We start from the raw sequence: 25,627 nt of genomic DNA, 5'->3' as shown, positions 1-25,627 counted from the left end.
TAGGAAGATTTATCACACGGTTTGGAAAACTTTCCTATCCTGGTGTATAGATCCATGTTTTTTCCTGGCATTCTTTTAGAATTCCTAGAATTTTTCAGTTTTTACAGAATGGTTTAGATGAAGGTTTATCCGTCAGTTCCCTGAATGGGCAGATTTCTTCTCTTTCACTTTTGTTTCGCAGAAAGATTGCTAGTCTTCCTGATGTTCATTGTTTTGTTCAGACTCTGGTCCAAATTAAACCTGTTATCAAACCTATTTATCCTCCTTGGAATCTTAACCTAGTGTTAAGGGTTTTGCAGGCTCCTCCTTTTGAGCCTATGCATAAATTGGACATTAAACTACTTTTGTGGAAAGTGTTGTTTCTTTTGGCCAAATCTTCTGCTAGAAGAGTCTTCTTATCTGACTTTTCATCAGGATAAGGCTGTTTTACCAACAGCATTTCATTTTTGCCTAAGGTTGTTTCTTCAGAAAACTTTGGTAGAGAGATTGTTGTTCCCTCTTTGTGTTCTAATCCTAAAAATGCTTCTGAAAGATCTTTGCATTTTCTGGATGTTGCTATAGCATAGAAATTTTATGTTGAGGCTACTAAGGGCTAGATTTATCAAAGCTGAGGCGAACAGGGGCGTGTATACGCACACTTGTACGCCTCATCTTGCATGTGGCGGGGTGAAATTACCCGCAGGTAATCACCATTGCACATGAACGCAATTTTGGTTAGGGAAGCGGCGGTCTAGTGACCGCTGCTTGTTAAATTACAGCGAGCAAGTTCTTGTGAAAACTTGCAGCTGTAGGGCTTTGATAAATCGAGCCCTTAGGATTTCAGACAAACCTCTAGTTTGTTCTTTTCTCTGGGCCTAGGAAGGGTCAGAAGGCCTCCACTATTTATTTAACCTCTTGTTTGAAACTTTTGATTCACAGAGCTTATTTGGAGGCAGGTCAGCCTCCGACACAGTGGATTACAGCTCATTCTACTAGGTTAGTTGTCACTTCTTGGGCTTTTAAGAATGAGGCTTCAGTTGATCAAATTTGCAAGGCAGCTACTTGATCTTCTTTGAATACTTTTACTACAATTTACCATTTTGATGTTTTTGCAGCCTTTGGTAGAACGGTACTTCAGGCATTTGTCTCAGTTTGATGATTATGCCTGATTTTTAAGTGCATTATTTAAAAAAAAAAAAAAAAAGATTTCTTTGAGTTTGTAGATTTATTTTCTCAGTGAAAAAAGGTGTTTTTGAAATCCCTCCATTTGTTATTATTTGTGGACTGCCACAGCTTTGGTATGGGTTTCCATGAGTAATGGATCGTGGACTCTCACCACCTGTGTGAAAGAAAACATAATTTATACTTACCAGATAAATTCATTTCTTTCATGGTGGTGAGAGTCCACGAGCCCCCACACTTATTTTTCTTGGGGTTGATTTTTTTTGAGCACATCTTTTTTCCTGTTCCTTTTATGGCTCTTGTTTTTTTTTCTTACCTCACTTTGCTTGGCTATACGTTAGGCTAAGGTATGTGTGAGGTGGGGGGGTTTTATAGAGCTCTTAGGATTTGGGAATCTTTGCCTCCTCCTAGTGGTAGAGAAGGTAACTTTTTTGCACACATCTATGGTTACTATGTAGTTTACATAATTTAACAGCAGGTCTTAAGGGAATATGGTGCACTTTTGAATATTTTAGCCCCAATCACCTTATATTACTAATATTTTCTCTACGTGATATTGGCACATAAATATATAAACCTCCCTGAGCTGTCAATGAGACTTTTATTGAACAGCATACGTAACTTCCGAATGTAAACAAAGAACTATTGGACAAACTAAAAAGTCCGTTAGCCAATCTGAAATAGCGTATGACGTTTTTATCTCATAACATAGACCAGTATCGATTGGTTCTTAGAGAGGTGTGTTGATGAAGCAACATGCGATTGGTCATTATAGGAGCCTGTTAGCTATATAAGGTGTTTAGTTGCGGCACTCGGCTTGTCAGTATACTTTTTCATATTGAGAAAGGCCGTACAACAACAGCCGAAACGCATTTATGTAATTTTAAGTTCTTCCCTGCTGACAGAGTCCTTTTTTGAGTAGTTGTTCAACACAGCAGAGACCATCCCTAGCACCTGAAGCCAACGTTTCCCGTTATCGGCCAGGAACACAGGGGTGGCTCTACAGTGTGTGCTATCATTTATACTCTTCAGTAGGATTGTGGTGTTCTTTTTGGTATTTATAAGGTTAATAAGTATTTCTCCAACATAGGTGTGTCCGGTCCACGGCGTCATCCTTACTTGTGGGATATTCTCTTCCCCAACAGGAAATGGCAAAGAGCCCAGCAAAGCTGGTCACATGATCCCTCCTAGGCTCCGCCTACCCCAGTCATTCTCTTTGCCGTTGTACAGGCAACATCTCCACGGAGATGGCTTAGAGTTTTTTAGTGTTTAACTGTAGTTTTTATTATTCAATCAAGAGTTTGTTATTTTAAAATAGTGCTGGTATGTACTATTTACTCAGAAACAGAAAAGAGATGAAGATTTCTGTTGGTATGAGGAAAATGATTTTAGCAACCGTCACTAAAATCCATGGCTGTTCCACACAGGACTGTTGAGAGCAATTAACTTCAGTTGGGGGAACAGTGAGCAGTCTCTTGCTGCTTGAGGTATGACACATTCTAACAAGACGATGTAATGCTGGAAGCTGTCATTTTCCCTATGGGATCCGGTAAGCCATGTTTATTACGATCGTAAATAAGGGCTTCACAAGGGCTTATTAAGACTGTAGACTTTTTCTGGGCTAAATCGATTCATTATTAACACATATTTAGCCTTGAGGAATCATTTTATTTGGGTATTTTGATATAATAATATCGGCAGGCACTGTTTTAGACACCTTATTCTTTAGGGGCTTTCCCTAATCATAGGCAGAGCCTCATTTTCGCGCCGGTGTTGCGCACTTGTTTTTGAGAGGCATGGCATGCAGTCGCATGTGAGAGGAGCTCTGATACTTAGAAAAGACTTTCTGAAGGCGTCATTTGGTATCGTATTCCCCTTTGGGCTTGGTTGGGTCTCAGCAAAGCAGATACCAGGGACTGTAAAGGGGTTAAAGTTCAAAACGGCTCCGGTTCCGTTATTTTAAGGGTTAAAGCTTCCAAATTTGGTGTGCAATACTTTTAAGGCTTTAAGACACTGTGGTGAAAATTTGGTGAATTTTGAACAATTCCTTCATGTTTTTTCGCAATTGCAGTAATAAAGTGTGTTCAGTTTAAAATTTAAAGTGACAGTAACGGTTTTATTTTAAAACGTTTTTTGTACTTTGTTATCAAGTTTATGCCTGTTTAACATGTCTGAACTACCAGATAGACTGTGTTCTGAATGTGGGGAAGCCAGAATTCCTATTCATTTAAATAAATGTGATTTATGTGACAATGACAATGATGCCCAAGATGATTCCTCAAGTGAGGGGAGTAAGCATGGTACTGCATCATTCCCTCCTTCGTCTACACGAGTCTTGCCCACTCAGGAGGCCCCTAGTACATCTAGCGCGCCAATACTCCTTACTATGCAACAATTAACGGCTGTAATGGATAATTCTGTCAAAAACATTTTAGCCAAAATGAACACTTATCAGCGTAAGCGCGACTGCTCTGTTTTAGATACCGAAGAGCATGACGACGCTGATAATAATGTTTCTGAAGGGCCCCTAACCCAGTCTGATGGGGCCAGGGAGGTTTTGTCTGAGGGAGAAATTACTGATTCAGGGAACATTTCTCAACAAGCTGAACCTGATGTGATTACATTTAAATTTAAGTTGGAACATCTCCGCATTCTGCTTAAGGAGGTATTATCCACTCTGGATGATTGTGACAAGTTGGTCATCCCAGAGAAACTATGTAAAATGGACAAGTTCCTAGAGGTGCCGGGGCTCCCAGAAGCTTTTCCTATACCCAAGCGGGTGGCGGACATTGTTAATAAAGAATGGGAAAGGCCCGGTATTCCTTTCGTCCCTCCCCCCATATTTAAAAAATTGTTTCCTATGGTCGACCCCAGAAAGGACTTATGGCAGACAGTCCCCAAGGTCGAGGGAGCGGTTTCCACTTTAAACAAACGCACCACTATACCCATAGAGGATAGTTGTGCTTTCAAAGATCCTATGGATAAAAAATTAGAAGGTTTGCTTAAAAAGATGTTTGTTCAGCAGGGTTACCTTCTACAACCAATTTCATGCGTTGTCCCTGTCGCTACAGCCGCATGTTTCTGGTTCGATGAGCTGATAAAGGCGGTCGATAGTGATTCTCCTCCTTATGAGGAGATTATGGACAGAATCAATGCTCTCAAATTGGCTAATTCTTTTACCCTAGACGCCACTTTGCAATTGGCTAGGTTAGCGGCTAAGAATTCTGGGTTTGCTATTGTGGCGCGCAGAGCGCTTTGGTTGAAATCTTGGTCGGCTGATGCGTCTTCGAAGAACAAGCTACTTAACATTCCTTTCAAGGGGAAAACGCTGTTTGGCCCTGACTTGAAAGAGATTATCTCTGATATCACTGGGGGTAAGGGCCACGCCCTTCCTCAGGATCGGCCTTTCAAGGCAAAAAATAAACCTAATTTTCGTCCCTTTCGTAGAAACGGACCAGCCCAAAGTGCTACGTCCTCTAAGCAAGAGGGTAATACTTCTCAAGCCAAGCCAGCTTGGAGACCAATGCAAGGCTGGAACAAGGGAAAGCAGGCCAAGAAACCTGCCACTGCTACCAAGACAGCATGAAATGTTGGCCCCCGATCCGGGACCGGATCTGGTGGGGGGCAGACTCTCTCTCTTCGCTCAGGCTTGGGCAAGAGATGTTCTGGATCCTTGGGCGCTAGAAATAGTCTCCCAAGGTTATCTTCTGGAATTCAAGGGGCTTCCCCCAAGGGGGAGGTTCCACAGGTCTCAGTTGTCTTCAGACCACATAAAAAGACAGGCATTCTTACATTGTGTAGAAGACCTGTTAAAAATGGGAGTGATTCATCCTGTTCCATTAAGAGAACAAGGGATGGGGTTCTACTCCAATCTGTTCATAGTTCCCAAAAAAGAGGGAACGTTCAGACCAATCTTAGATCTCAAGATCTTAAACAAGTTTCTCAAGGTTCCATCGTTCAAGATGGAAACCATTCGAACTATTCTTCCTTCCATCCAGGAAGGTCAATTCATGACCACGGTGGATTTAAAGGATGCGTATCTACATATTCCTATCCACAAGGAACATCATCGGTTCCTAAGGTTCGCATTCCTGGACAAGCATTACCAGTTCGTGGCGCTTCCTTTCGGATTAGCCACTGCTCCAAGGATTTTCACAAAGGTACTAGGGTCCCTTCTAGCTGTGCTAAGACCAAGGGGCATTGCTGTAGTACCTTACTTGGACGACATTCTGATTCAAGCGTCGTCCCTTCCTCAAGCAAAGGCTCACACGGACATAGTCCTGGCCTTTCTCAGATCTCACGGATGGAAAGTGAACGTGGAAAAGAGTTCTCTATCTCCGTCAACAAGGGTTCCCTTCTTGGGAACAATAATAGACTCCTTAGAAATGAGGATATTTCTGACAGAGGCCAGAAAAACAAAGCTTCTAGACTCTTGTCGGATACTTCATTCCGTTCCTCTTCCTTCCTTAGCTCAGTGCATGGAAGTGATCGGGTTGATGGTAGCGGCAATGGACATAGTTCCTTTTGCGCGCATTCATCTAAGACCATTACAACTGTGCATGCTCAGTCAGTGGAATGGGGATTATACAGACTTGTCTCCGAAGATACAAGTAAATCAGAGGACCAGAGACTCATTCCGTTGGTGGCTGTCCCTGGACAACCTGTCACAAGGGATGACATTCCGCAGACCAGAGTGGGTCATTGTCACGACCGACGCCAGTCTGATGGGCTGGGGCGCGGTCTGGGGATCCCTGAAAGCTCAGGGTCTTTGGTCTCGGGAAGAATCTCTTCTACCGATAAATATTCTGGAACTGAGAGCGATATTCAATGCTCTCAAGGCTTGGCCTCAGCTAGCGAGGGCCAAGTTCATACGGTTTCAATCAGACAACATGACAACTGTTGCGTACATCAACCATCAGGGGGGAACAAGGAGTTCCCTAGCGATGGAAGAAGTGACCAAAATCATTCTATGGGCGGAGTCTCACTCCTGCCACCTGTCCGCTATCCACATCCCAGGAGTGGAAAATTGGGAAGCGGATTTTCTGAGTCGTCAGACATTGCATCCGGGGGAGTGGGAACTCCATCCGGAAATCTTTGCCCAAGTCACTCAGCTGTGGGGCGTTCCAGACATGGATCTGATGGCCTCTCGTCAGAACTTCAAAGTTCCTTGCTACGGGTCCAGATCCAGGGATCCCAAGGCGGCTCTAGTGGATGCACTAGTAGCACCTTGGACCTTCAAACTAGCTTATGTGTTCCCGCCGTTTCCTCTCATCCCCAGGCTGGTAGCCAGGATCAATCAGGAGAGGGCGTCGGTGATCTTGATAGCTCCTGCGTGGCCACGCAGGACTTGGTATGCAGATCTGGTGAATATGTCATCGGCTCCACCTTGGAAGCTACCTTTGAGACGAGACCTTCTTGTTCAGGGTCCGTTCGAACATCCGAACCTGGTTTCACTCCAGCTGACTGCTTGGAGATTGAACGCTTGATCTTATCGAAGCGAGGGTTCTCAGATTCTGTTATCGATACTCTTGTTCAGGCCAGAAAGCCTGTAACTAGAAAGATTTACCACAAAATTTGGAAAAAATATATCTGTTGGTGTGAATCTAAAGGATTCCCTTGGGACAAGGTTAAGATTCTATCCTTCCTTCAAGAAGGATTGGAAAAAGGATTATCTGCAAGTTCCCTGAAGGGACAGATTTCTGCCTTGTCTGTGTTACTTCACAAAAAACTGGCAGCTGTGCCAGATGTTCAAGCCTTTGTTCAGGCTCTGGTTAGAATTAAGCCTGTTTACAAACCTTTGACTCCTCCTTGGAGTCTCAATTTAGTTCTTCTTCAGGGGGTTCCGTTTGAACCCTTACATTCCGTTGATATTAAGTTATTATCTTGGAAAGTTTTGTTTTTAGTTGCAATTTCTTCTGCTAGAAGAGTTTCAGAATTATCTGCTCTGCAGTGTTCTCCTCCTTATCTGGTGTTCCATGCAGATAAGGTGGTTTTACGTACTAAACCTGGTTTTCTTCCAAAAGTTGTTTCTAACAAAAACATTAACCAGGAGATTATCGTACCTTCTCTGTGTCCGAAACCAGTTTCAAAGAAGGAACGTTTGTTGCACAATTTGGATGTTGTTCGCGCTCTAAAATTCTATTTAGATGCTACAAAGGATTTTAGACAAACATCTTCCTTGTTTGTTGTTTATTCCGGTAAAAGGAGAGGTCAAAAAGCAACTTCTACCTCTCTCTCTTTTTGGATTAAAAGCATCATCAGATTGGCTTACGAGACTGCCGGACGGCAGCCTCCCGAAAGAATCACAGCTCATTCCACTAGGGCTGTGGCTTCCACATGGGCCTTCAAGAACGAGGCTTCTGTTGATCAGATATGTAGGGCAGCGACTTGGTCTTCACTGCACACTTTTACCAAATTTTACAAGTTTGATACTTTTGCTTCTTCTGAGGCTATTTTTGGGAGAAAGGTTTTGCAAACCGTGGTGCCTTCCATTTAGGTGACCTGATTTGCTCCCTCCCTTCATCCGTGTCCTAAAGCTTTGGTATTGGTTCCCACAAGTAAGGATGACGCCGTGGACCGGACACACCTATGTTGGAGAAAACAGAATTTATGTTTACCTGATAAATTACTTTCTCCAACGGTGTGTCCGGTCCACGGCCCGCCCTGGTTTTTTTAATCAGGTCTGATAATTTATTTTCTTTAACTACAGTCACCACGGTACCATATGGTTTCTCCTATGCAAATATTCCTCCTTAACGTCGGTCGAATGACTGGGGTAGGCGGAGCCTAGGAGGGATCATGTGACCAGCTTTGCTGGGCTCTTTGCCATTTCCTGTTGGGGAAGAGAATATCCCACAAGTAAGGATGACGCCGTGGACCGGACACACCGTTGGAGAAAGTAATTTATCAGGTAAACATAAATTCTGTTTTTCTTTCATGTAATTAGCAAGAGTCCATGAGCTAGTGACGTATGGGATATACATTCCTACCAGGAGTGGCAAAGTTTCCCAAACCTTAAAATGCCTATAAATACACCCCTCACCACACCCATAATTCAGTTTTACAAAATTTGCCTCCTGTGGAGGTGGTGAAGTTGTTTGTGCTTAAGATTCTTCGTTGATATGCGCTTCACAACAGGTTGAAGCCCGGTTTTCCTCTCAGAGTGCAGCGAATGTCAGAGAGATGTGAAGAGAGTATTGCCTATTTGAATACAATGGTCTACCTCTAGGGGATCTATTTCATAGGTTCTCTGTTATCGGTCGTAGAGATTTCTTCTCCTACCTCCCTTTTCAGATCGACGATATACTCTTATATACCATTACCTCTACTGATTCTCGTTTCAGTACTGGTTTGGCTATCTGCTATATGTAGAGGAGCGTCCTGGGGTAAGTAAATCTTATTTTTTGTGACACTCTACGCTATGGTTGGGCACTTTATATGTAAAGTTCTAAATATATGTCTATAAACTTATATTTGCCTTGATTCAGGATAATCAGTATTCCTTTTCAAATACAGACTGTCAGTTTCATTATTGGGATAATGCATTTAATTATTTTTTCTTACCTTGAAAAATTTAATTTGGCCATTTTTTCCTGCATGCTGTTAGGCTCGCGGGGGCAGAAAATGTTTCTTTTTATTACGTCATTTTTGGCGCAAACTTTTTTGGCGCTATAAATTTTGTCATTTTCGGCGACGTAATTTACGCCGGAAGTTGTATTCTGTTACGCATGTGTATTCAGACATTTTTTTGCGCCAAAAAAATGTTGGCGTCTTTTTTACTCACATTATTTAAACATTTCTCTTTCATTGCTTCTGGTTACTAGAAGCTTATTATTTTGCATTTTTTCACAATCCTGAAACTGTCATTTAAGGAATTTGATAATTTTGCTTTATATGTTGTTTTTTCTATTACATATTGCAAGATGTCTCACCCTGACCCTGGATCTCAATCCACTAGTGGACAGACGCTGCCTGATGCTGGTTCTACCAAAGTTAAGTGCATATGTTGTAAACTTGTGGTAGCTGTTCCTCCAGCTGTAGTTTGTGAAAGCTGTCATGATAAACTTTCCAATGCAGATTGTGTTTCCATTAGTAATAATCCTTTACCTGTTGTTGTTCCTTCAACATCTATTGTTCAGGATGTTCCTGTTAATGTAAAAGAATTTGTTTCTAATTCTATTAGGAAGGCTCTGTCTGTTATTCCTCCTTCCAGTAAACGTAAAAGGTCTTTCAAAACTTCTCACTTTTCAGAGGAATTTTTAGGTGACCGCCATCATTCTGACTTATCTGTTTCTGATGAGGTTTTTTTCGGATCAGAAGATTCTACCACAGATATTGATACTGATAAATCTCCATATTTATTTAAAATGGAGTTAATTCGTTCATTACTTAAAGAAGATTTGATTGCTTTAGATATGGAGGAGTCCAGTCCTCTTGATACTAAAACTGCTAAACGTTTAAATTCGGTGTATAAACCTCATGTGTTAATTCCTGAAGTTTTTCCAGTTCCTGATGCTATCTCAGATGTGATTGCTAGGGAATGGGATAGTCTGGGTACTTCATTTACTCCTTCTCCAAGGTTTAAGAAATTGTACCCTGTGCCATCTGATAGATTGGAGTTTTGGGATAAAATCCCTAAAGTCGATGGGGCTATCTCTACTCTTGCCAAACGTACTGCTATTCCTACGGTAGATAGCACTTTGTTTAAAGATCCTTTAGATAGGAAAATTGAATCTTTTTTGAGAAAAGCTTATTTATGTTCAGGTAATCTACTTAGACCTGCTATCTCTTTGGCTGATGTTGCTGCAGCTTCAACTTTCTGGTTGGAGGCTTTAGCGCAACAAGTGACAGATCATAATTCATATAGCATTGTTAAACTTCTTCAACACGCTAATACCTTTGTCTGTGATGCCATTTTTGATATCATTAGAGTTGATGTCCGGTATACGTCTTTAGCTATTTTAGCTAGACGAGCTTTATGGCTTAAATCCTGGAATGTAGATATGACTTCTAAGTCAACTTTGCTTTCTCTCTCTTTCCAAGGTAATAAGTTGTTTGGTTCTCAGTTGGATTCTATAATTTCAACTGTTACTGGAGGGAAGGGTGCCTTTTTGCCTCAGGGCAAAAAATCTAAAAGTAATTACAGGGCTGCTAATCGTTTTCGTTCCTTTTGTCAGAATAAGGAGCAGAAGCCCGATCCTTCCCCTAAAGGAACAGTTTCCGGTTGGAAACCTAATCCAGTCTGGAATAGATCCAAGCCTTCCAGAAAGTCAAAACCAGCTCCTAAATCCGCATGAAGGTGCGGCCCTCATTCCAGCACAGCTGGTAGGGGGCAGGTTACGATTTTTCAAAGATGTTTGGATCAATTCGATTCACAATCTTTGGATTCAGAACATTGTTTCGCAAGGGTACAGAATAGGTTTCAAGGTAAGACCGCCTGTGAGAAGATTTTTTCTCTCACGCATTCCAGTCAATCCAGTGAAGGCTCAAGCGTTTCTGAAATGTGTTTCAGACCTAGAGTTAGCTGGGATAATTATACCAGTTCCCGTTCTGGAACAGGGTCTGGGGTTTTATTCAAATCTATTCATTGTACCAAAGAAAGAGAATTCTTTCAGACCAGTTCTGGACCTAAAAATATTGAATCGTTATGTAAGGATACCAACATTCAAAATGGTGACTATAAGAACTATTCTGCCTTTTGTTCAGCAAGGGCATTATATGTCTACAATAGACTTACAGGATGCATACCTGCATATTCCAATTCATCCAGATCACTATCAGTTTCTGAGATTCTCTTTTCTAGACAAGCATTACCAGTTTATTGCTCTTCCATTTGGTCTAGCAACAGCGCCAAGAATCTTTTCGAAGGTTCTCTGTGCCCTTCTCTCTGTAATCAGGGAACAGGGTATTGCGGTATTTCCTTATTTGGACGATATCTTGGTACTTGCTCAGTCTTCACATTCTGCAGAATCTCATACGAATCAACTTGTGTTGTTTCTTCAAAGACATGGTTGGAGGATCAATTTGCCAAAGAGTTCCTTGATTCCTCAGACAAGGGTAACCTTTTTAGGTTTCCAAATAGATTCAGTGTCCATGACTTTGTCTCTGACAGAAAAAAGACGTCTGAAATTGGTTTCAGCCTGTCGAAACCTTCAGTCTCAATTGTTCTCTTCGGTAGCATTATGCATGGAGATTTTAGGTCTCATGACTGCTGCATCGGACGCGATCCCTTTTGTTCGTTTTCACACGAGACCACTACAGCTTTGTATGCTGAACCAGTGGTGCAGGGATTATACAAGGATATCACAAATAATATCCTTAAATTCCAATGTTCGATCATCTCTAACTTGGTGAATGGATCACCATCGTTTAATTCAAGGGGCCTCTTTTGTTCGTCCAACCTGGACTGTGATCTCAACAGATGCGAGTCTATCAGGTTGGGGAGCTGTATGGGGATCTCTGACAGCACAAGGGGTTTGGGAATCTCAGGAGGCGAGATTACCAATCAACATTTTGGAACTCCGTGCGATTTTCAGAGCTCTTCAGTTTTGGCCTCTTCTGAAGAGAGAATCGTTTATTTGTTTTCAAACAGACAATGTCACGACCGTGGTATATGTCAATCATCAAGGTGGGACTCACAGTCCTCAAGCTATGAAAGAAGTATCTTGGATACTTGTATGGGCGGAATCCAGCTCCTGTCTAATTTCTGCGGTTCACATCCCAGGTGTAGACAATTGGGAAGCGGATTATCTCAGTCGCCAGACGTTGCATCCGGGCGAATGGTCTCTTCATCCAGAGGTTTTTCTTCAGATTGTTCAAATCTGGGGACTTCCAGAAATAGATCTGATGGCCTCTCATCTGAACAAGAAACTTCCCAGGTATCTGTCCAGATCCCGGGATCCTCAGGCGGAAGCAGTGGATGCGTTGTCAATTCCTTGGAATTATCATCCTGCTTATATCTTTCCGCCTATACTTCTTCTTCCGAAAGTAATCTCCAAAATTCTAATTGAGCGCTCATTTGTACTGCTGGTGGCTCCAGCATGGCCTCACAGGTTTTGGTTTGCGGATCTCGTTCGGATGGCCAGTTGCCAACCTTGGACACTTCCGTTAAGGCCAGACCTTCTATCTCAAGGCCCTTTTTTCCATAAGGATCTCAAATCATTAAATTTGAAGGTATGGAGATTGAACGCTTAGTTCTTAGTCATAGAAGTTTCTATGACTCAGTGATTAATACTATGTTACAGACTCGAAAATCTGTCTCTAGAAATATTTATTATCGAGTTTGGAAGACTTACATCTCTTGGTGTTCTTCTCATAAATTCTCCGGGCATTCTTTCAAAATTCCTAGAATCTTACCATTTTTTCAGGATGGTTTGGATAAAGGTTTGTCTGCAAGTTCTTTGAAAGGACAAATATCTGCTCTTTCTGTTCTTTTTCACAGAAAGATTGCTAATCTTCCTGATATTCATTGTTTTGTAAAGGCTTTGGTCCGTATCAAACCTGTCATTAAGCCAATCTCTCCTCCTTGGAGTCTTAATTTGGTTTTGACAGCTTTACAGGCTCCTCCGTTTGAGCCTATGCATTCTCTGGACATTTAATTACTTTCTTGGAAAGTACTGTTCCTTTTGGCTGATTTTTCATCAGGATAAGGCGGTGTTGCGGACTTCATTTCAATTTTTACCTAAGGTTGTGAATTCTAACAACATTAGTAGAGAAATTGTTGTCCCTTCATTATGTCCTAATCCTAAGAATTCTAAGGAAAGATCCTTACATTCTTTGGATGTAGTTAGAGCTTTGAAATATTATGTTGAAGCTACTAAAGATTTTAGAAAGACTTCTAGTCTATTTGTTATCTTTTCTGGTTCCAGGAAAGGTCAGAAGGCTTCTGCCATTTCTTTGGCGTCTTGGTTAAAGTCTTTGATTCATCATGCTTATGTGGAGTCTGGTAAGACCCCGCCTCAAAGAATTACGGCTCATTCTACTAGGTCAGTTTTTTCTTCCTGGGCTTTTAGGAATGAAGCTTCTGTTGATCAGATTTGCAAAGCAGCGACTTGGTCTTCTTTGCATACTTTTACTAAATTCTACCATTTTGATGTGTTTTCTTCTTCTGAAGCAGTTTTTGGTAGAAAAGTACTTCAGGCAGCTGTTTCTGTTTGATTCGTCTGCTTATAATTTCAGTTTTTTTCATTATTAAGATTAAAACTTTTGATTTGGGTTGTGGATTATTTTTTTCAGCGGAATTGGCTGTCTTTATTTTATCCCTCCCTCTCTAGTGACTCTTGCGTGGAAGTTCCACATCTTGGGTATCTGCTATCCCATACATCACTAGCTCATGGACTCTTGCTAATTACATGAAAGAAAACATAATTTATGTAAGAACTTACCTGATAAATTCATTTCTTTCATATTAGCAAGAGTCCATGAGGCCCACCCTTTTTTTGTGGTGGTTCTGATTTTTTTGTATAAAGCACAATTATTCCAATTCCTTATTTTTTTGATGCTTTCGCTCCTTTATCACCCCACTTCTTGGCTATTCGTTAAACTGAATTGTGGGTGTGGTGAGGGGTGTATTTATAGGCATTTTAAGGTTTGGGAAACTTTGCCCCTCCTGGTAGGAATGTATATCCCATACGTCACTAGCTCATGGACTCTTGCTAATATGAAAGAAATGAATTTATCAGGTAAGTTCTTACATAAATTATGTTTTCCTAATTTGGTTATGTAATATTTATCACACACCTTATTTTAACATGATGCTAATAAATTAGTTTTTAAGCAATAACTTTTTCATCCATTTAGTAGAATTTATTCTACAACTTTACTGTTCTATGGGAATGAGTGCTAATTAACCCCTTCTTGTCCCCTCCTCCTTTCCCATTTTGTGTACATTATATTTAAAGAGGTAGCACTGAGGTAAGGCTTACCTCTTATTCCCTGGTTTCACTTTATCACAGTGCCAATATTTCTTTAGTTTAATCAGAGAAGGATAATTCCCATGAGTAATGAATCGTGGACACCACCACCATGAAATAAATCAATTTATCATGTAAGCATAAATTATGTTTTTTAAACTCCCCCTTCCAAAATGCCAATAGGGGAGAAGCAGCAAAACTATTATTTAAATTTTGTGATACAGTGGTGGCATCCACAGTGCTGCCGTGGCTCCAGTTGGGACTTATTGTGGGATGTACTCTGCAACAAACAAGGCCCGGTTGCACATCAGACATGCGTGTCATTCAAGCATCTGCACACCGGAACTCCCAGCCGAGTTTCATATACCTTTTAACATTGACTTGTAATACCATATTGTGCATGCTTCTTTATGCGAGGTTGCTCAAAACATAACACACCCTTTACTATTGATTGTGCTCCACTTGTAATCTAGCTCTTCATATTTAAAGGGACAGTCAAGTCCAAAAAAAAACTTTCATGTTTCAAATAGGGCATGTAATTTTAAACAACTTTCCAATGTACTTTTATCACCAATTTTGCTCTGTTCTCTTGGTATTCTTAGTTGAAAGCTAAACCTAGGAAGGCTCATATGATAATTTCTAAGCCCTTGAAGGACGTCTCTTATCACATGCTTTTTATTTGCTTTTCACAGCAGGGGAGAGCTAGTTCATGGGAGCCATATAGATAACATTGTGATCACACCCGTGGCTTGTGGCAGACACTGCACTAATTGACTAAAATGCAAGTCAATAGATAATAAATAAAATGTCATGTGATCAGGGGGCTGTCAGAAGATGCTTAAATACAAGGTAATCACAGAGATAAAACATATATTAATATAACCATGTTGGTTATGAAAAACTGGGGAATGGGTAATAAAGGGATTAGCTATCTTTTTAAACAACAAACATTCTGGTGTTGACTGTCCCTTTAAGGATACATTTTTGAGACTATTATCTCTTCCTAGCGTCTAGAGTAATATATATATATATATATTATTATCAGGTATTTGTAGAGTGCCAACAGGTTCCGCAGCGCTATGAACATAGGTGGTATATAAAAATGATTACAGGTAACAAATGGGGAGAGAGAGTCCTGCCGAGAGTTGCACTGTTGTAGTCGGTTCTTATGAAGATGAACTACAAACAGCTGGGCTCATAGGCTTACATGCTATGGGGTTTTAGGGGATAGCAGTGGAGATAGGAAGGGTAATGTAAGTTGTAAGCGTCCCTGAATAGTAGAGTCTTCAGGGAGCACTTGAAGATTTTAAAACTAGGGGAGATTCTTATGGAGCGAGGCAGAGAGTTACATAAGATGGTAGCCAATCTGGAGATATCTTGAAGACGGGAATGTGAGAAGGTAACAAGAGAGGAGGAGAGTAGGAGATCATGAGTGGAGCGAAGGGGACGGGAGGGAGAGTATCTGGAGACAAGGTCTGAGATGTACGGGGAGCAGTGCAATTGAGGGCTTTGTGTGTCAGAGTGAGAATTTTGTGTTTAATCCTGGAGGCAAGAGGAAGCCAGTGAAGGGATTGGCAGAGAGGTGCGGCAAATGAAGAGCGACGTACAAGGAAGATGAGCCTGGCAGAGGCATTCATTATGGATTGTAAAGGAGCTAGGCGGCAGCTAGGGAGACCAGAGAGGATAGAGTTGCAGTAGTTGAGGCGGGAAAGGATGAGACAGTGGATTAAAATCTTTGTTGTGTCTTGCGTAAGGAAATGTCTAATTTTAGCGATGTTTTTAAGGTGGAAGCAGCAGGCTTTAGCCAAGGACTGAATGTGAAGAGTGAAAGAAAGATCTGAGTCCAGTGTGACCCCAAGACATCGGGCATGTGAGGTTAGGGTAATGATTGAGTTATCAACAGTTATAGAGACATGGGGGGTGGAGATTTTGGAAGAAGGGGGGGGGGAATAAGGAGCTCAGTTTTGGAGAGATTTAGCTTGAGGTAGTGAGAGGACATCCAAGATGAGATATGAGAGAAGACAGTGACACGGGTTAGCAAGGAAGGAGATAGTTCTGGTGCAGAGAGGTAGATTTGGGTATCGTCGGCATACAAATGATAATGAAACCCGTGGGACTTTATTATGGAAACTAGTGAGGACATGTAGATTGAGAAGAGAAGGGGACCAAGGACAGAGCCTTGCGGTACCCCAACAGAAAGAGGTAACGGGGCAGAGGATGCCCCAGAGAAGGCTACACTAAAGGTACGGTTAGACAGATAGGAAGAGAAACAAGAGAGAGCTGTGTCACAGATGCCGAAAGGATTGGAGGGTATGGAGCAAAAGAGGGTGGTCGACAGTATCAAAGGCTGCAGACAGATCAAGGAGGATAAGTATAGAGAAGTGGCCTTTTGATTTTGCTGTAAGTAGGTTGTTGGTAACCTCAACCATTGCTGTCTCTGTTGAGTGAAGGGGTGAAATCCAGATTGCAGTGGGTCAAGGAGGGAGTTTAGTGTAAGGAAAGGGGATAGACGTGCATATACTAGCTTTTCAAGAAGCTTTGAAGCAAGAGGTAGTAAGGAAATAGGGCGGTAGATGGATGTGGAGGTTGGTTCGAGAGAAGGTTTTTTGAGGATAGGTGTGACTAATGCATGCTTAAGAGATGTGGGAATTATGCCAGTGCTGAGGGAGAGGTTGAAGATGTTTGTGAGTATACGGGTAAGGGTATAAGAGAGGGAGGGGAGTAGTTGTGAGGGGATGGGGTCGAGGGGACAGGTAGTGAGGTGAAAGGATAGTATAAGGGCAGTAACTTCATCCTCTGTAACGGGCAAAAGAGCTAAATTTATGGCTATCTGGGTTTTGGATGTTTGTGAGCTTTTGAGGGGGAGGGAGACCGGTAGTATGTTGAGAGCTAAATTAATTTCTGATAGAGTTTGTTGTTGAAGTAGCTGGCAAAATCATGGGCTGAGAGAAAAGCTGTGGTGGGGGTGGGCGGAGAAGAGTATTGAATGTGGAGAACAGACGTTTTGGGTTTGAAGAAAGAGTAGAGATAAGAGTGTAGAAGTAGTGTTGCTTATATAGATTAAGGACAGAATAGTAAGCGTTCAAGATAAACTTATAGTGAAGAAAGTCAGCAGAACTCCGAGATTTCCTCCAGTGTCGCTCAGCAGTACGGGAACATCTGCGTAGGTACCGTGTCAGAGGAGTATGCCAGGGCTGAGGATGAGTGTATGTTTTCCGAGTTTTAGTAGGTGGGGCCAGGTTATCAAAAAACGATGTAAGGGTGGAGTTATAGTGTCAGATGGATTCATCAGGACAGGAAAAAGAGTGGATGGAAGAGAGAATAGGTTCGAGAGAGCTAGCGAGCTGTTGCTGATCTAATGACTTGATTCTTCTGTGAAGTTTAGTGTGAGGGGTAGAAGGAGGGAGAGTTGTAGGGAGGGAGGTGATGGTACAAATGAGGAGGTGGTGGTCAGAAAGAGGAAAAGGTGAGTTTGTGAAGTGCATCCATAGCTGAAAATCAGATCAAGGTAGTGACCATCTTTGTGAGTGGGAGAGTCAGTCCATTATGACAGGCCGAAAGAGGAAGTGAGTTGCAGAAGTTGTTTTGCAGAGGAGGCAGTGGGATTATCAACAGGGAGGTTGAAGTCATCGTGAATGAGGGCAGGGGTATCTGAGGATAGAAAGTAAGGTAGCCAGGCGGCAAAGTAATCTAGAAATAGAGTTGCGGAGCCAGGGGGGCGGTATATATATTGGTCAAAAGTGCTTAAAGTATGTTAACTTAAAGGGACACAAGTTAAAATTAAACTTTCATGATTTAGATAGAGCACGCAATTTTAAAAACTTTCCAATTAACTTGCATTATCTAAATGTGCACTTTCTGAGGCACCAGCTCCTACTAAGCATGTCCAAAAATTCATAAAATATATGAATATGCATTTTGTGATATAGTGGAAGGGAAAATAGAACTAACTTTAAAATTTGTCAGAAAAAAAATCTACTCATTTGAGATTTAAAGAAACTGATGTTTGTTTTCTTTAAACAGGAGATTGGAGAAAATGTACATATCTACCTTATTGGTAAGGAGGAATCTCGTACACACTCAATTGCTGTCTCCCTACACTGTGCTCAAGACGATTCCATCAGCGTTAGCGGCCAGAACAGCTTGTGTCATCAGATCACGGCAGCCTGCAAGCATGGAAGTGACCTTTACGTTGTTGGTGGTTCTATCCCTCGGCGCATGTGGAAATGTAACATGGAGACAATGGACTGGGAAAGGTGTGCCCCACTTCCTCGAGACCGCTTGCAGCATACTCTTGTCTCTGTCCTTAGCAAGGATTCTATTTACTCCCTGGGAGGAAAGACACTACAAGACACCTTATCAAATGTGGTAATTTACTATCGAGTGCCAGATAATGTCTGGACTGAAACAAGTCAACTAGATGTGTCCATTTCTGGGGCAGCTGGGGTAAATATGAATGGGGTAATATACTTATTGGGTGGGGAGGAGAATGACCTTGACTTTTTTACCAAACCTTCACGCCTCATACAATGTTTTGATACCAAAAGTGAGAAATGCCATGTAAAGCCCTATCTTCTGCCCTTTGCGGGGCGCATGCATGCAGCCGTGCACAAGGACTTGGTCTTCATAGTAGCAGAGGGAGACTGTTTGGTCTGCTACAACCCACTGCTGGACAGTTTTACAAGGCTGTGTCTTCCTGAAGTCTGGAGTGCTCGACCGTCGCTATGGAAAATTGCCAGCTGTAATGGTTTCATATATGTCTTCAGAGATCATTACAAGAAAGGAGATGCAAATACCTTTAAACTGAATCCAGCAACCTCTGTTGTGACTGTGACTAGTGGTGTTCGGGTCTTGTTAACAAACCTGCAGTTCTTGTTGGCGTGATCATTGTCCAGCCATATCTGTATGGCCTCCAACCCTTATTGAACAGGCTTCTTTGTGTTTAGCAAGCATAAGCCAGGGCTTCATGTAAGATGGCTTTCTAGTTAAAGGGACACTGAACCCAACATTTTTCTTTCATAATTCAGATAGAGCATGCAAGTTTAAGCAACTTTATAAATTACTCCTATTATCAATTTTTCTTTGTTCCCTTTGTATCTTTATTTATAAAAAAAAAAAGTAGGAATGTAAGCTTAGAAACCGGCACATTTTTGGTTTAGAACCCTGGGCAGCGCTTGCTTATTGGTGGCTACATTTATCACCAGTCAGCAAGCACCAAAGATGAGCCGGCTCGTTAGCTTACATTCTTGCTTTTTCAAATAAAGATACCAAAAGAAAAAAGAAAAATTGATAATAGGAATAAATTAGAAAATTACATGCTCTGTCTGAATCATGAAAGAAAAAATTTGGTTTAAGTATCCCTTTAAGGTTAATGCGTTCCTCTACTTCATTTTTTTATTCTTTGTTATGAGTCCAACAGCATTAGCCATAGGGCTTAAGGTTAATGTTTTCCTCCACATGCTTTTGCGTTTTACCACAGATATTGTGATGTGAAATAAGAATTCCTGTTGAAATGTCCCTATTATTTGCAAACATAGATCTAATTGCTACTGTGCCGTTGTACGCAGTAGATAGAGGAGTTAATAGAGAAGGGATTTCTGCCTCTCTGCTAAGGGAAACGGCAAGATTTAGTGGAATTCATTCCTAATAAAACCACAGATGTTAAGGAGCAGGGAGTATTGCAGTTGTTGAGCAAGTGTGGGGATGAATGCAGTTTAGATAAACTGCATGTAATGAGAAAAAATGGATCTATATTACATTACAAAAGAAGATGTTTTCCTTTTTTTTTTTTTTTCCCCCTAGTCATTTTTTTCTATGATTTTAGACAATTCCTTGCAGTAGTTACATTTGTCATTAACTCTAATAGCTCAGTTAGGTCTGCATCACCAGGGTCTAAACACTATATTGTATTACATATTATTTTACAGTAGATATCTCTGCAGTAGATATCATAGTTTCAAGCCTTGTCAATTGCTTGTCTGAGTTCTGCATATGTGGATATGTTTATCGAATTGTTAGAGTTACAGAAATGGCAGCCAAGGATCCGCCTGGAAACTGCCTGGTCTGTAGATGGGTTTTGGGTGAAATTAATTGTTTAAGCAACTTTTAAGAAGTGTCTGTTAAGACCAAAGCTTTATCAACCCCATAGTCTTCTGATAAAGGGATAGGAAAATCAAAATTAATTTGCATGATTCAGATAGATCAGGTCATTTTAATACACTTTTAAATTCACTTCTATTTTCAAATGTGCTTCGTTCTCTTAGTATCCCTTGTTAAAAAATGAATACGCACATATCATACACTAGTGGGAGCTGCTGCTTATTGGTGCCTGCACACATTTGTCTCTTGTGATTGGCTAACTAGATGTGTTCAGCTAGCTGCCAGTAGTGTAATGCTGATCCTTCAGCAATGAATAACAGAATTAAATTGGAAAGTTGTTTAAAATTGTATGTTCTATCTGAAACATAAAAGAAAATGTGGGGGTTTACTATCCCTTTAAGCTGTTGTTGTTGAAACATGATAATGTATGTTTTTTTTCTGTCTTCAAAAATCTGATATCTTTTATATATACTGTATTAAGTATTTTTTTAAATTATAGTAAACTATGAGGGTATTGAAGAGTGCAAATACATCTATGTACTGTACATAGCTTCATGGCATAAGTTTAATTTAAAGGGACAGTCTAGTAAAAATGAAATGTTCATGATTAAGATAAGGCTTTTAATTTTAAATACTTTCAAATTTACTTTTATCATCACATTTGCTTTGTTCTCTTGGTATTCTTTGTTGAAGACTAAACCTAGGTAGGTTCATATGCTAATTTCTAAGCCCTTCAAGGCCGCCTCTAATCTCAGTGCATTTTGACCGTTTTTACAGCTAGACAGCACTAGTTCATGTGTGCCATATAGATAACATTGTGCTCACTCCCGTGGAGTTACCTAGGGAGCCAGCACTCGTTGTCAAAATAACTGAAATAAGGGGGCAGTCTGCAGAGGCTTAGGTACAAGGTAATCACAGAGGTCAAAAGTATATTAATATAACTGTGTTGGTTATGCAAAACTAAGGAATGGGTAATAAAGGGATTATCTATCATTTTAAACAATAAAAATTCTGGAGTAGACTGTCCCTTTAAGTTCAGAAATGTTCTGTATGGCTGAGGAAACATTACACAAAATCAGCTCTGTTTCAAATGAGAAAATAAAGGTGAAGGAACAATTTGTAAACTATTTAATACACTTTAGTACATTGTCCCTTTAATAGATGTAAACGTATTTCTCTTGTAAGATGTATCGAGTCCACGGATTCATCCTTTACTTATGGGATATTCTCCTTCCCGACAGGAAGTGGCAAAGAGAGCACACAGCAGAGCTGTCCATATAGCTCCCCCTCTAGCTCCACCCCCCAGTCATTCTCTTTGCCGGCTCTAAGCAATCGGAAGGGTAAAGTGAATGTGGTGTTAGAAATGTAGTTTCTCTTGTAAGGTGTATCCAGTCCACGGATCATCCATTACTTGTGGGATATTCTCCTTCCCAACAGGAAGTTGCAAGAGGACACCCACAGCAGAGCTGCTATATAGCTCCTCCCCTAACTGCCATATCCAGTCATTCTCTTGCAACTCTCAACAAAGATGGAGGTAGTAAGAGGAGAGTGGTAAAATATAGTTAGTTTTTTTCTTCAATCAAAAGTTTGTTATTTTCAAATAGTACCGGAGTTGTACTATTTTATCTCAGGCAGTATTTAGAAGAAGAATCTGCCTGCGTTTTTCTATGATCTTAGCAGCTTGTAACTAAGATACACTGCTGTTCTCACATATGTCTGAGTAGTGAGGTAACTTCAGAGGGAGAATGGTGTGCAGGTTATCCTGCTATTGAGGTATGTGCAGTTTTAAGTTTTTCTAGGGACTAGAAAATGCTGCTGGTACCTGATTAATGTAAGTTAAGCCTAAAAACAGTGATTTAATAGCGACTTGTATCAGGCTTACTACCAGAGATATATACTCTGATAATATGGCAATATAAAACGTTTGCTGGCATGTTTAATCGTTTTTATATATGCTTTGGTGATAAAACTTATTGGGGCCTAGTTTTTTCCACATGGCTGGCTTGATTTTTGCCTAGAAACAGTTTCCTGAGGCTTTCCACTGTTGTAGTATGAGTGGGAGGGGCCTATTTTAGCGCTTTTTGCGCAGTTAAAATTACAGACAGAGACATTCAGCTTCCTTCAGCAGTCCCCTGCATGCTATAGGACATCTCTGAAGGGCTCTAAAGGCTTCAAAAGTCGTTTATTGAGGAAGGTAGGGCCACAGTAGAGCTGTGGCAGTTGTTGTGACTGTTTAAAAAACGTTTATTTCGTTTTTTTTATCCGTTTTTTGCATTAAGGGGTTAATCATCCATTTGCAAGTGGGTGCAATGCTCTGCTAACCTATTACATACACTGTAAAAATTTCGTTTGATTTACTGCCTTTTTTCACTGTTTTTCAAATTTTGACAAAATTTGTTTCTCTTAAAGGCACAGTACCGTTTTTTATATTTGCTTGTTAACTTGATTTAAAGTGTTTTCCAAGCTTGCTAGTCTCATTGCTAGTCTGTACAAACATGTCTGACATAGAGGAAACTCCTTGTTCATTATGTTTAAAAGCCATGGTGGAACCCCATATGAGAATGTGTACTAAATGTATTGATTTCACTTTAAACAATAAAGATCAGCTTTTGTCTTTAAAAAATTTATCACCAGAGGATTCTGACGAGGGGGAAGTTATGCCGACTAACTCTCCCCACGTGTCAGACCCTTTGACTCCCGCTCAAGGGACTTGCGCTCAAATGGCGCCAAGTACATCAAGGACGCCCATAGCGATTACTTTACAAGACATGGCGGCAGTCATGGATAATACACTGTCAGCGGTATTAGCCAGACTGCCTGAATTTAGAGGAAAGCATGATAGCTCTGGTGTTAGGCGTAATACAGAGCATACAGACGCTTTAAGAGCCATGTCTGATACTGCCTCACAATATGCAGAAGCTGAGGAAGGAGAGCTTCAGTCTGTGGGTGATATCTCTGACTCAGGGAAACCTGATTCTGATATTTCTACTTTTAAATTTAAGCTTGAGAACCTCCGTGTTTTGCTTAGGGAGGTTTTAGCTGCTCTGAATGACTGTGACACAATTGCAGTGCCAGAGAAATTGTGTAGACTGGATAAATACTTTGCAGTGCCGGTGTGTACTGAGGTTTTTCCAATACCTAAAAGGTTTACAGAAATTATTAATAAAGAGTGGGATAGACCCGGTGTGCCGTTTTCCCCCCCTCCTATTTTTAGAAAAATGTTTCCCATAGACGCCACCACTCGGGACTTATGGCAGACGGTCCCTAAGGTGGAGGGAGCAGTTTCTACTTTAGCAAAGCGTACTACTATCCCTGTCGAGGACAGTTGTGCTTTTTCAGATCCTATGGATAAAAAATTAGAGGGTTACCTTAAGAAAATGTTTATTCAACAAGGTTTTATCCTGCAGCCCCTTGCATGCATTGCTCCTGTCACTGCTGCTGCGGCGTACTGGTTCGAGTCTCTGGAAGAGGCTTTACAGACAACGACTCCATTTGAGGACATACTTAACAAGCTTAGAGCACTTAAAGGGACATTATACACTCATTTTTTTCTTTGCATAAATGTTTTGTAGATGATCTATTTATATAGCCCATAAAGTTTTTTTTTTTTAAATAAATGTATAGTTTTGCTTATTTTTAAATAACATTGCTCTGATTTTCAGACTCCTAACCAAGTCCCAGAGTTTTATGTGAATACTGTCAGCTACCTTCTCCAGCTTGCTCCTGTTTGTGTAAAGGGTCTTTTCATATGCAAAAGAAGGGGGAGGGGGGTGTCTTATTTGCCACTTGCAGTGGGCTTTCCAGCTACTTTTTCAACAGAGCCAAACTGATAGCTTCTAAGTAAGTTTTTAAACAGTTTCAAAAACTCAAATCTGTTTGTGGTTCCCAAAAAAGAGGGAACCTTCAGACCAATCTTGGATCTAAAGATCTTAAACAAATTCCTCAGAGTTCCATCATTCAAAATGGAAACTATTCGGACCATCCTACCTATGATCCAGGAGGGTCAATATATGACTACGGTGGATCTAAAGGATGCTTACCTTCACATTCCGATACACAAAGATTATCATCGGTTCCTAAGGTTTGCCTTTCTGGACAGGCATTACCAGTTCTCTCTTCGGGTTAGCTACAGCCCCAAGAATTTTTACAAAGGTTCTGGGGTCGCTTCTGGCGGTCCTAAGGCCGCGGGGCATAGCAGTGGCCCCTTATCTAGACGACATCCTGATACAGGCGTCAAATTTCCAAATTGCCAAGTCCCATACGGACATAGTTCTGGCATTTCTGAGGTCGCACGGGTGGAAAGTGAACGAGGAAAAGAGTTCTCTGTCCCCACTCACAAGAGTCTCCTTCCTATGGACTCTGATAGATTCTGTAGAAATGAAAATTTACCTGACGGAGTCCAGGTTTTAAAACTTCTAAATTCTTGCCGTGTTCTTCATTCTATTCTGCGCCCTTCGGTGGCTCAGTGCATGGAGGTAATCGGCTTAATGGTAGCGGCAATGGACATAGTTCCGTTTGCGCGCCTACATCTCAGACCGATGCAACTATGCATGCTCAGTCAGTGGAATGGGGATTACACATATTTGTCCCCTCTACTAAATCTGGATCAAGAGACCAGAGATTCTCTTCTCTGGTGGCTATCTCGGGTCCATCTGTCCAAAGGTATGACCTTTCGCAGGCCAGATTGGACAATTGTAACGACAGATGCCAGCCTTCTAGGTTGGGGTGCAGTCTGGAACTCCCTGAAGGCTCAGGGATCGTGAACTCAGGAGGAGAAACTCCTCCCAATAAATATTCTGGAATTGAGGGCAATATTCAATGCTCTTCAGGCTTGGCCTCAGTTAACAACCCTGAGGTTCATCAGATTTCAGTCGGACAACATCACGACTGTGGCTTACATCAACCATCAAGGGGGAACAAGGAGTTCCTTAGCGATGTTAGAAGTCTCCAAAATAATTCTCTGGGCAGAGAAACACTCTTGCTACCTTTCAGCGATCCATGTCCCAGGTGTAGAGAACTGGGAGGCGGATTTTCTAAGTCGTCAGACTTTTCATCCGGGGGAGTGGGAACTCCATCCGGAGGTGTTTGCTCAATTGATTCATCGTTGGGGCAAACCAGAACTGGATCTCATGGCGTCTCGCCAGAACGCCAAGCTTCCTTATTACGGATCCAGGTCCAGACGCTGATAGAGGCTCTAGCTGCGCCTTGGTCTTTCAACCAGGCTTACGTGTTTCCACCGTTTCCTCTGCTCCCTCGACTGATTGCCAAAATCAAGCAGGAGAGAGCATTGGTGATTTTGATGGCGCCTGCGTGGCCACGCAGGACCTGGTATGCAGACCTAGTGGACATGTCATCCTTTCCACCTTGGACTCTGCCTCTGAGACGAGACCTTCTACTTCAAGGTCCTTTCAATCATCCAAATCTAATTTCTCTGAGACTGACTGCATGGAGATTGA

General features: G+C 41.3%; 1 protein-coding gene across 2 annotated transcripts in view; it reads left to right on the top strand.

The window, feature by feature from the left end:
- Window positions 1-21,298, top strand: part of KBTBD4 (kelch repeat and BTB domain containing 4) — a gene marked incomplete in the record, with an annotated part of 83,263 nt that extends 61,965 nt beyond the window's left edge. For both annotated transcript variants that reach the window (XM_053720357.1, XM_053720356.1), the window contains 1 exon segment: window positions 18,096-21,298. In XM_053720357.1, the coding sequence (XP_053576332.1) occupies window positions 18,096-18,956 (861 nt within the window).
- Between the last annotated feature and the right edge of the window lie 4,329 nt (window positions 21,299-25,627).

Source organism: Bombina bombina, chromosome 7 (assembly GCF_027579735.1).
Source record: "Bombina bombina isolate aBomBom1 chromosome 7, aBomBom1.pri, whole genome shotgun sequence".
NCBI classification, from domain to species: domain Eukaryota; kingdom Metazoa; phylum Chordata; class Amphibia; order Anura; family Bombinatoridae; genus Bombina; species Bombina bombina.
This window is presented reverse-complemented; position numbering and strand designations above follow the sequence as displayed.